We start from the raw sequence: 12,939 nt of genomic DNA on the forward strand, positions 1-12,939 counted from the left end.
CATGTCACTTAAGATAAGGATTGTCAATAACTTAATGCTTGCAGATCCTGTGGTATCCATGGGAAGAAGAAACTCCCAGTGTTTCTCTGACTTCATTTGATCAGAAGAAGAATTAAGAAAGTCTTGTGTTCTTACAATATTTGGCGGAACGCCTCCTGCCACCAAGGTCTACCAGGATCACCCGCGCGAGTCAGGAGGTGAGGCTGAGGAGCCTGATGCCGAGAGGCCCGGAAGGAGAAGACACGGAACCGGGCCTTCTCGGCGGTGGCTCCTCACCTCTGGAACAATCTCCCTCCGGCGATTCGCGCGGCCCCCACGCTGGGCACCTTTAAAACCCAATTAAAAACATGGCTGTTTATTCAGGCCTTCCCTCCAGCCAACTCTTGATTTTTTTCTTACTTTTCCTTTTTATTTTTACTGCTGTTCTTGTTTGATTATTATGTATTTGTCTATGTTTTATTTGATTTTATATTTGGAAGCTGCCTAGAGTGGTCCGGTGGGCCAGATAGACGGGGTATAAATTAAATAAATAAATAAATAAATAAATAAATAAAATTGACATTATAATAAAATTGTTCCTAAGTAACTAGTTCCTAAGTATTTCTTTTCTCCCATTCCTCTATGCTTCGTAATAACATGTTGGCAGAATCTGCAGTATATTAGCAGTTTTAAGTCAGTCCTGGTGGTCCAGTAGAATGACACACACAGGCAGCTTCTTCCCAATGCCATGTATATTTACAAGTATATACAGAAGTTCTCACAGTCCAATCTGACAGCATAACAACATAGCACTCATCAGGATGAGATCCACATCTTCTCCACATGTCCCACACATTTATATCCATGTACATTTACGCATGGCCAATCAGTAAAGACATTATATCACTCAGATATTACTTCATATTCATCTTGTATGAATCAGCACTTTGCCCACCTGTTCAACATGGCTGCTGATTACCACAGGCCTGGTTCTGTCTCTGCATGGAAATTATCCTTTACACTACCGAGCACATAACTGAAAGCAATGGAATGGGAAAAGCCATGTAGTGAAAAGGATTTGGGATCTTCAGTTATTAAAAATTGAATATTCTGTCAGTAACGTCCTATAAAATATTCTCAGAAAATAATCCAATTACCCAGTATACATTAACACATGTACACAGTTGGGAATCATATTTTATTCTCCCAGAGCATATATGAGAGAAGAGATGCAAGTGACACTGCATTTATATATTATGTGTTACTGTGCTTGCCTTTAATGGAGCCAACTTTCTGTATGTGCATGGCAATTGACAGTAAATGCATTACTTTATGGATTTTGCATGTAATTCCATTTTACTTCGCACTTCATTAGCTAAGTTGTTCTGTATTATGTGACAGGTTTAAGTCAAACCTGAGGGAATTGTTGAATACAATTCTGCAAGTATTGACAGGATCAGAGCTATGTATAGCTAGAATTAATACAGCTGATTTGATTGTGACAGCTGAGAGAAGAATCTCAGGATTGGACAATCCTGAGATAAAGCTAGCTGAGCTAGCACACACACTCTGTTGGTGGTGTGGGATGGTTGATGCTGTGTCGGATTGCTGTTGTCGAAGTGCTACATATTGAGAGATCCTGGGAGAAGCCTGTCTCTGTGCTACATATTGGGAGAAGAACTTTGGCTTCAGGACTGCTCATCTGGTAAATGGACTAATTTACAAGGACTTTGACTGTGATTTGCATATTGAATCCTGTTGAACTGCTGTGCATGACCTCGGACTGGAAAACTAAGACTAAAGCTGTATATGTGTGTATAACTCCTGTAAATAATACAAGTAATTCTTCTATCAACACTACAAGTTGTTTGGCGTCTTCATCTTAGCGAAGTTTTTCTACTGCTAGTGCCACCTGGTGTATCTTGGTAATACCGCACCTCTGTCATTATGTCACCATGAACAATTACTAGGGAATACAAATTCTTAACAATGCCAAGAAAAGTAACTTTTCATTTTAAAATCCACTTGCTGCTCATACCAAAGTAAAGACAAAAACAATCGACTTCTTCCCGAATGTCTTCCTAAATTGTAGTAAAAGATAGTTGTGTTGTCCAAACAAACTTAAAGTTTAAACATACATGGCAAGAAGGATTTAGTCAGGAAAGTTGCTCTTAGATGTTAAGTCCTGCAGTTCTTGGCAAGATGGATTTCACCATGCTAGTCTCATAGATGGAAGTCAGGAGACTGGTTGCTATTTTATGGTTACAGCTTAAGCAACTGTGGAATAAGTGTAACAATCCAGTTCTCCAGACAAAGAAGCATGGGCTATGTGCATACCCATACATTTCCATTTGGCCTTTGTTAGAAACAGGTATGTTCTGCTTTGCTGGCTGGGTGGGGTGTGTAGCACAGAAAACCTGAGTTCTCTTAGATGGAAATCAGCTGTTTACACTGTTTTGGACATTGAGTTCTTCACACTGGTACAAACCTGATGAAGTGGTGATTTAATTCATGAAAGCTCATTTATTGTACGATGATTTTTTAATGGTCTATAATATTGTCTATTTTTGTATTTAGATTCCTAAATTGTGTTTTTAGTATACTCTAGCTTTGGAATAATATTTTCTGTGACTAACATCACAATGAATGTTAGTTTCTTCCATTCTATAAGATGGGGGAAGTCTGTATTTTGGAGGTGGAGGGATCCCTGAGGCAGCAAGACTCCTGTTTGGCCTGTAGAGAGGCTGTTGTGAAGGTACAGGCAACCATAATTGAGCTGATGGTAGGATCTCTTGTTCCAGTATAGGTGGCGCATGGGATTTTAGAGTATCCATTTCCAAGTCAATGTAGCTCAAGAAGGGTCTCCCATGAACAGATGCAGATTGTGAATGAAATGTTTTCTTACGATGTTTACAGTAGTGGAGGACAATTATCAGAATCACCATAATTGTAGTACACATGCTGATGAGCAAGGCAGAGAATATGCTTCTTACCCAGGAATGGCTATCTTTAAACACAGTTAAAGTTCTGTTTGATGTTAGTGATTCATTCAGTGGTTTTGCAGTAGATGAGCATGTTCCACCATATACAACATTCCCAATCTGATAAATTCTGAAATCTGGTAACATTGCCTTCAAAAAATCTGGGTTAACATATCTACCAGGTACTCCTAGTTTTGTTAGCACATCCTGGATTTCATCTCTTTCACACCTGTTGGTCCTTGTGCAAAAAGACTTACTGTACCATGATATCACAGTGGACCCAGGTTCAAGGTGAAGAAGTACCATATTCCCAGGATTGCCCACAGATACATACTTAGACAGTTTATCAAAAAACAAGTCAATCTTTTCTCTATTTCTCAAGAACGAATGGTAGCTGTTTTTTGTTTTTACAGTGTACTTGTAACATGGTTTAGTGGTTGGCCTGACCATTTCTATTGTGAGGGCATCTGAAGTCCTCAGGCCTCCTGAGTCAGTGGCAAAGATTAGAAATTCCTGAGGTGAATACTGAAAATCATTATCAAGTGGATAGCCATAAATCATTTGATAACTTGAATTAAACCGCAACCAGCATTCTGGACCTGTTGGTGAACCATCAACTGGATTTATTTCAAGAGTCAGTTGGGTTGTATTTCCATCCTCTTCATCATAAAATGTATGCGGAGGTACAGTAAAAGAGAATCTGTATCCAATTGTTGCTGTTATCCACTTAATAGCATTAACAACGCTTGGGGAATTGTTTGTCTCACCTATGTAGGAGAAAATATTCAGAACAAACCATTATGAAGTCTGACATGAAATGACAAAAAATATCAATTCATTTAGATAAAATTGAATAAAATAAGATAGGCCTTAAGCCCTGCTGCTGGGCTTTCACTGAAGGCAAATCTTGCATCAAGATAGCTGTCCCCTTCATTCAGTTCAAATGAGTGACAAATATAATTTATTTCCTTATCCACCATTCCTGGAATTTGGAATAGTAACAGGCTTGGGGACAGGTGGATAAAATAAATATCATGCTATTGACAGAGCACTTAGTGATATTGAGAGATTGGTCTCATACTCCTTCATTTAATTCTTATTTGCCCTTGAAGGCAGAATATCTCTACAAGGATTCTATTAGCTGAATGGACATGAAAAGAGATTACAGTATTTGATGGATCAGCATCAAAAATAATAAAGGCACAAAGTCTGACAGAACATCAAATTCTGCTTTTGCACTTCTAATGACCTGTGAGGGCAAATGTCTGCATGCAATTGTCCATCTTTTCATTGCTTCCAAAGTCTTTTCTCATGGCTCTAAAAACATCCATTATTTTGTTGTACAGTTTTATGCTTCCAAACACAGCAAACAGAATTCTGTCAGAAGGACCTTATATGGAATATACAGTGGAACCTCTGCTTACGAACTTAATCCGTCCCAGATGATGTTCGTAAGTTGAAATGTTCATAAGTAGAAGCATCATTTCCCATAGGAATGCATTGAAAACTGATTAATCCATTCTGGCTGAAGAAAAAAAATACCCCCCCAAAATAAAGTAAAATAAAACACTGCAAGCCCCTGGGGCTGCAAAAAACAAAACAAATCCAAAAATAAACAGAAATATAACCCCACCAGCTCAATCCCACCCTGCAAAAGACAAAAAAAGTTTTTAAAAAGCAAAAAGAAGCACCTTACCGTGACCGCTGCTGCCAGGAGGCTTCCCAGGCTCCATCTGCTGCTGCTGGACCAGGGCTTCTCTGACGCCATCAGAGGTTTTCCTGGGGCTCATTGCAAGCGCCACCTTTCTCCGCTGCCATCCGCTGCCGGGCCAAGGTTTCTACACCGCCGATGCACGCTTTCCTCGGGTAGACCAGGCCTACCAGTCTACCCCAGGAAATCCTGCATCGGCGGCACGGAAACCCTGGCCCAGAAGCAGATGGTGGCGGAGAAAGGTAGCACTTGTGGCGAGCCCCGGGAAAGCCTGCGGCAGTGGCGCTGGAAGCCCAGGAGGCTGAGCCCAGCTGAGATGGTCTGGCGGCTCACCTCCTGGAGGCGGCAGCAGCAGCAGTGGAAGCCCGGGAGGCTGAGCCTCCCTTTTCCTAACCGTAGGGGTGAAAGAGCTACAAAGAAGCAGCCTCTTCACCACCAACAATTAGCAAATTTAAATTTCCCGCCCTTTTCCCCTGCCTTTTTTCGTTCATACATTGGAGCTCCGTTTGCAAGTAGGTGCTGTTCGTAAGTTGGATGGTTCATAGGTAGGGACGTTCATAAGTAGAGGTTCCAGTGTACTGACATTATCTTATTTTTTTTATCATTTATGACAAAGGCTGGGCTACTGCATGTAAAAGACAGACATGCAGAGTAGTTGATGGCAGAAGTCTTTTGAATAGGTATGTACAGCATTATTCTGTATTTGGGAAACAGGGAAAGTGGCCATATTTTAAATTATGTTTAAATATATCTTACCTATGGACAAAGGAAATAAAGGTGTCTTTATTTCTCCTGTACCTTGCGGAGACCTGTACATGGTAGGCATCAAAATGGCTGTATCTGTGTAAAATAATGAAATACTGTGATTGCACTGTGAGACCCAGTGTGCTATGGAAACTCATGAAACTCAAGCTACCCTTTGAATGTCTCACATACTTTTAACACTAGTATGGTCACCATAAATCAGAAGAACTTGATGGCCCATTACTGCAGCATGGTTTCAGTAGTACTGCTTTTAAAGAAATCCATTAACAAATGCGTTTTAATATATAGGATGAACCCATGTAATTAAACATTTGAAATTAGGAAAATGGTTGCTTATTGGTCTTGATTACATATTGGTTTGTTACACTGATGCTGCTGTTGCAAGTTTGCAGTCTAGACGTAACCCTGTAAACACATAAATACATATCAGCCATGAATTAGGAGGACATGAATCTTAAAGTAACCCTGTGAGTTCTTACTGGTGAAGATCCTGCTGCTCCACCTTCATAATTTAACATTTTAGACAAACTGCCTCTGGTTCTACAATGAGTTGACTCCAAAGGTGTGATGCCACCCATGTATGATCAGAGTACAGTACATATCTGCGATGTTCTTCTTGCATCCCAATAGAAAGTATAGAACATAAAGACACCTGTATATTAGCTGAAGAATGCTCAGCTGGTAAGTTGCAAGTCTGCAGCTATTCTAGACTGCTGCCTTAACCCAAAAGTTTCTGCAAGATGAAAGCTGACTCTTAACCTAACCTCCTGAAGTTTATGAAACAATACAGTAGATTTTTGAAGTCATAACTTTAAAAACTATAAATACTTAGTCCCTGACAATTTTGGCCTTCTCTCCAGCTTCATCATGGACTGGATGCCCCCATTATTCTCCCATTACATCATCTTCTATTATCTGCATAATGGCAGCTGGTTGGTGCCAGCAAGTAGATACAAAGTAAATACAAAAATGATTTTAGGGAGTGTAACCTACAGCCACCGTCAGATTTTTTTTTAAAGCTTAATATAGGATTCTGTGGCTAGAACCCCAAAATACACTTTGCAGCCTCACTGAGTATATCAGAGCAAGTTTAATAATCCAGATGAGAGCGAGAAAAATCTGACAGAATTTAACGTTGAATAGGTTGGGGTTTTAAGAAGTCTTAGACCGCTTCAGACAATGCATACTCCTTTATAATGCACCTTTTTCCCACTGTAATCATCACTGCTGTCTATACTTACATATAATGTTATCACCTGCAGGAGCACTCATAAAAGAGGGAAAATCATAAAGTAGGAGAAGGAGAAAGAGGCAACAAATTGTGCCTTCCTGCATTGCTTATGACCTTCTCTGAGGTGTCTGGCTCATCACGGTTGAAAATAAGACAGGGGGACCCTTGTTTTGACTTGCCAGGACCCTACTTTTTATTAATACTGTATATTTATTAGATTTATATACTAGTAGCCAGCATCTCTGAATATTTACAGCTCTTTTGCCATGGGGTAAAAAGTGTTTTGTGAAGAATTTTATTTACAGTCTCTTCTGCTACAACTAATAATGCTTACGGCAGTGGTGTCGAACTGTGGCCCTCCAGATGTTCTTGGCCTTCAACTCCCAGAAATCCTGGCCAGCAGAGGTGGTGGTGAAGGCTTCTGGGAGTTGAAGTCCAAGAACATCTGGAGGGCCACAGTTCGACACCACTGGCTTACGGTGTGTTAATAAGCAGGTGACGGTAACTGTTGTTTCCTAGAGTGAATTGCTTTATACTGAATAAAAATATCAGGCAAAAAAATTTAAAAAGAAAACAAAAACATTGTGCTACTCTAAAGACAAACTGCTATATTTTAAAGTAAGATTTTGTGGACCAGTCCACTTCCTCAGACATAAGAGTGGGACTACATATATGTTTGTCTTCTTTAATGTTTTTCTTGTTTTGTTTTTGCCTGATATGCTAGCACAGGCTATCATGGCTCCCTCTTCTAAAACTGAATAAGCAGTTTTATTCCCCACTCCACCATCAATCCATTGTTAGCTTACCTTGAGGTCCATGGTACGATGTAGTAGCATAAAATCCAGTCTCTGTGGGTATTTTGTTATTGGAGAAAATCGTTGCCTGCTCCATCACTTTTGAGATCAACTCTCCAGTCATTTGGAAATTTATTTTTGTTCCAAATGACTCTTCCAAGCTTAAATGACTTGTGTCCAGTTGTACAACTTCAGAATATATCATGCCGGTTTTAATAACACTGTTGCCATAAAAGCCAAATTCATTTGTAGGGAAACTTTTATTGCGGGTGGTAGAAAATACTGCAGACTGACTAAGCACTAAGGCTTCGTAAGCATATTGGTCAGGTGTCCATTTCATTCCATGAGCAAATTCTTCACCAAGTAACTTGCTCCTGGATTCTGTAACATAAGCGAGATGTGGTTGTTTTTTCTCTAAGGAAGCATCTATGTGGCTCATAGTAATAGGTTTAATTTTGTCTTCTGTAACAAAATGCCTGTATGTCTGTGAAGCAGCTATGAAAGCATCTGATGCATGTGTATAAATCTCAGTCACTTCATGTGTCCCATGAGACAATGGCTCTTCTGTTGGAAATGCATTGCTAAATCTAAATGATGCTGTCAGTCCCATTGGTGTTGATAAAAACAATGAAAGAATAATTGCTGGAGTGTGACTTGTCCTAGATAATCCAAATTGTATGAAATTGTCAAATAGGGATAGGCTGATGTCCGGGATGGTATACATTGGTAAGGACAGAATATTTTCAGTGCAGTACAATTGGACTGTTGGAGTTGCATCAGGGAGCAATCCAAGCTTGTAGGCAGAAGCACTGCTTATAGCTGTAGCATCAAATGTTGACATAATATAAGTCAAGCTGAAATCAATGTTCCACCTGGATACTTCAATCTGCTGTGTAGTAAATGGTGATGACATAAATGCCCCTGAGGCATATTTATAGTTGTTGAATGCATCTGAAGTCTTATGGCTACCATGCAACAAGAGCACAGACATGGCAGTACTGACAAATGGAAATCCAGGTGATGCCCTCAGATCCATCAGTGCTGACATAAATGGTAGAGAATACTTTGTTATGGAAGTAGTACTTTGCGATGGTAATACAGGCAATGTTAGTCTGTAAGGGCCACTATAAACTATATGTGTTGTTTCTCCTGCTGGAGATGGTCTTGTGGAAGGAATTGCTTCTTGTGAGCTGCCCATTGGCAGCTGGGTTTTTCTTGTAGGAATGGAAACAACTAAATTGTATAGCATGGAATTGTGCTTTTGCTCAGACATCTTGGGCGTGGAGTATACAGCTTGTGGCACTTGAAATTGTTGGTGTTCTGAGATTGTCGGTGTTTTGGAAACAACCTTATCCATAAATTCTATTGTTGTTGACACCAAAGAAGGTGAAAGTTCAGAAGAGAGAAACTGAAAAACATTGGATGCTGGTGATTTGGTCTGAATATGCAGTGATGCCTGTGTGTCCATGGTCTGTAAATTCATTTCATTTATTACAGAATGTAAAAAGATATCCGTGTAAGTGGGGGTAGCTATCTTAGTAGCCTCATACAGAGGTGATGAATTTTCACTAGGATTTGTAAAATACTGTGTTTCCAGCACAGTACCTGACAAGTATGTGAACTCCTCCATCTTGGTTGGTCTCAGGACAGGTCTTGGAGTGGCCATTAAGTGTCTCCTGTGATGCTTTCCAAAATGTTTTTTTTCATTCCCTTCTTTCTTAAGTACTCTCCAGCCAACAATTTCATATCCTAGCAACTGTGAGAGGTTGTTTGACTCAACATTATGTCGTAGGACCTGTACTAATTCATAGAACATGGTGAACACCCCAACCCCAACAGGCCAGTAGAGTCCAATGTAATGTTTTTTTGTAGTGTCACTATATCTAAGGTCTTCAGCTAATATTGTTAGATTCCATAACCGTTTGTGGACTGGAGCAAGAGTGAGTAAGAAAGGATCCAAATGAAGATATTCTGCCATGGTACAAATGAGATATAATCGTTCTTGAGTTTCTAGAGAGCTAGCTGTCTCTAATATGATCTCAGCCAAAGTGACAGAAAGATCCCTCCTGCACGGTGCTCCAGAACAAGTACTGAAAAGCCCAAAGCATATTAATAAATACATATTTTTATAGACCAATACTAGTCATGTTTACTCAAAAGTAAGACTAATATAATCTAGGTGTATCTACATTTCACATTTAAATATAGTATTTATGGCTCACAAAGCATTCAGTTATTAGAGGAAAGCTGCAGTTAACAAATAAACACTATTTGAAAAATATCTGGGCTTTTATTTAGTTGACATTGGATCTAAAGTACATTTTAAAAACGTATGAGTTATCCTTCCTACTTGAAGAAGCCATCTTGTCAAAACATGTTAAATGTTTGCCGTTGAGTTAATTCTCTGCTGTGCACCAGGTCGATCGCTTCTCTTGACTTAATAATGCTTGGCACTGCCCTGCTTTTCATTTTGAACAACAATATTTACTCTAGACTTGCCAGAAGTGCATACAGTGTAATTTCTGTGTAGGATTAGTAAAACAAGTAGTACATGATAGGCAAATACTTAACAAAAAATATAGCCATAGCTCACTCACATGCATTGCACAGGTAACCTGCAGCAACCAGAGAGGGTACCTGGGCTGAAATTTTAGGGTGACTACCCTTCTCACTTAGACTTCAAGCTACCCCAGTGTACCATCAATTCTAACAGGAAGATACTGTAACCTTGGTCTTGTAACAAATCATGTCCTTCACATGTACACCTAGCAGCTTTTGGTTGAAGAAGCTACATATAGGGATTAGTCACATGCTATGCAGCACGTGGTGGTGCTGCGGGTTAAACCGCAGAAGCCTCTGTGCTGTTAGGTCAGAAGACCTGCAGTCGTAAGATCGAATCCACACAATGGAGTGAGCCCCCGTCGCTTGTCCCAGCTCCCGCCAACCTAACTGTTCGAAAGCATGCAAAAATGCAAAATGTGAGTAGATAAATAGGTACCACCACAGTGGAAGGTAAACGCCATTCCGTATCTAGTCGCGCTGGCCATGTGACCACGGAAGATTGTCTTCGGACCAACGCTAGCTCTGTGGGTTGGAAACGGAGACAAGCACCGCCCCCTAGAGTTGGACACGACTGAACAAATTGTCAAGGGGAACATTTACCTTTACCTTTACATGCCAGCTCTAGAAAATGTTATGTGTTTGATGTCACTGTACTGAAGCTCCCCTCATCTTTCATCATCGGCTATGCTGGTTAGGGCTATGGAAGCTGCAATCTAACAACATCGGGCATATATAAGTTGTTGTTTCAACTTATATATGCCTGATATTGCTCTCTGGGCGGTTTGCAACATAATTATGCAAATAGCACTTTGCTTATACCAACCTCAGAAGAGCTGAAAGATGAATCAATCTTGAGCCTGCTACCTGAATCTGTTGGGACAGAACTCAGGTTGTGAGCTGGGGCCGGACTGCAGTACTACAGTTTAACTACTGCAGCACAGGATTCTGGACGTGGCAAGTTAGCCCTCCTGTAAAAGAGCTTTGTACATAACTTTCTGGGATTGCAGTTATCTACATAGTAGTTGCTACAACTGGTGCTTGAATGTGATCTCAAGCCTAAGATGCCATTCTTTACTTTTTGCTACTACAATTAAAGAGGTTCCACGAACACATCTGAGTTTTGGGGAGTTTTCTTTATCTTTTCAACCCATTATCTCCAAAAAAACCCCTACTCATAAAAGGAACAAGCCTTTTGATTTTAACTGAATTTCTACAAATAGAAGTAAAAGGGAGTCACTTTGGGAAATGTTGCAGAGTTTGGGCTCACAGTCCTTGTCTTTTTCATACAAGAGTTTTAATTATGTTTGAGAAGAAGACATAAAATAAGTTTCCATTTAATTTGTTTCTAGAAGGCAATACAACTTACATGCCATGTTTTTTGTTCTGGCTAATTTCCTTTGCATGGATAAGAATGTCATCCTGAACATGAAGTGCAAAAGTTGCATTAGCTGTTGGTGTTTTTTGGCCACACGTTTCTCCATAAGCAAATACAGTTAGATAGTATTCTCCACTCTCCTCTGGCATTGGCAACCCTTGAAGAGTATTAATGTTACGGTTATATTCCAACCATTTTGGTAAAGATGAGCCATTAGCCAGAGTAATCTGTTTAAATGAAATGAAAACAAACACAAAGCATGAGGATGTATTTCCATACGCACCATGCTAGATATAGTGCCATATGGTGTTTTTTCAAGACCGAAACTGATATGTAAAAAAATTACCAAAGTTTGAAATATATAGATTCTTTGTCACCACTGCTATTTAACATCTCACCAATCCCCATGTCAATAATTTTAAATAAAACTGGATTGGGCTACCATACTTCAGAACAAGGAGGGGGAAAAAATCAATATTCTGTTATACATGGATGACCTAAAACTTTATGCAAAAAGTTCCACAGAGACAAAATCACTGCTAAACACAGTGCAAATATTTAGTGGAATTTGGAATTTACAAATGTGCAGCTAAGTCTATACACCATGGCAAGATCCAAAAACTAGATGGAATAGAGTTTAAAAATTGCATTCTTGTAAAATTACTCTCATGTGATGAAAATTATAAATACCTTGGAATACTAGAAGCAGGTAATATCATGCACACAAAAACTAAAGAACTGACAGAAAGGAATGCATCGAAAGGCTGTGGAAAATCTTAAAATCAAAATTAAATGGTGGAAATACAATCAAAGCCATAAACACATGGGCAGCTCCAGTAATTAGATTCCCAGCTGGAATAGTAGATTGCACCCAAAACAGATCAGAAGATTTGTATCTAAAAACATGGAAACTAATGAACATGCATCACACATTATATCCAAAATGTGATATGGACAGATTATATTTACCACAAAAAATTGGAGGCCATGGATTACTGCAAATACAGCACATAGTAGAGGGGGAAAAAGAAGCCTAAATGATTATATCAGTACAAGCACAGAACAAGTACTTAAGGCAGTGAAAATGGAGAATATTTTGAAAACAACAGAAACAAAGGCTCAATATAAGAAGCAACAATTAGAAAATAAAGCAAACAGCTGGAAAAATAAACCACTACATGGACACCACCTGAGAAATATTCATGGAAAGCATGATCATAATGGCTGAAACTGGGGACCCTTAAGAAAGAAATCGAAGGCTTGATTTTTGCTGTACAAGAACAAGCACTCCAAACCAATCTGATGAAAGCTAAGATCAAAGGAATTAGTGCTAACAGCAAATGTCAACTCTGTCGAGAAAAAGATGAAACTGTATCACACCTCATCTGCGAGTGTGCAAAGATTGCACAAACAGATTACAAAGTTAGTGCACTGGTCATTATGCAAAAAATATAACTTGCCAGCCTCCAAAAACCCAACATCACGTAGAGAAGGTGTCAGAAAATGAGGAAGTGAAGATCTTGTGGGATATCTGGATTCAA

The 12,939-nt window shown here is 39.5% G+C and overlaps 1 protein-coding gene across 1 annotated transcript; it reads right to left on the reverse strand.

Moving 5' to 3' along the window:
- Positions 1–5,356: 5,356 nt before the first annotated feature.
- LOC144589493 (uncharacterized) lies at positions 5,357–12,354 on the reverse strand. Its single transcript, XM_078394256.1, has 2 exons — positions 7,474–12,354; positions 5,357–5,511 (listed from the first exon to the last, which is right to left on the reverse strand). Exons 1-2 carry the CDS (start codon positions 9,581–9,583, stop codon positions 5,402–5,404), a joined length of 2,220 nt encoding a protein of 739 aa, XP_078250382.1. The 5' UTR covers positions 9,584–12,354; the 3' UTR covers positions 5,357–5,401.
- Positions 12,355–12,939: the final 585 nt, after the last annotated feature.

The sequence above is a fragment of the Pogona vitticeps genome, chromosome 5, assembly GCF_051106095.1.
Source record: "Pogona vitticeps strain Pit_001003342236 chromosome 5, PviZW2.1, whole genome shotgun sequence".
In the NCBI taxonomy this organism is placed as follows: Eukaryota; Metazoa; Chordata; class Lepidosauria; order Squamata; family Agamidae; genus Pogona; species Pogona vitticeps.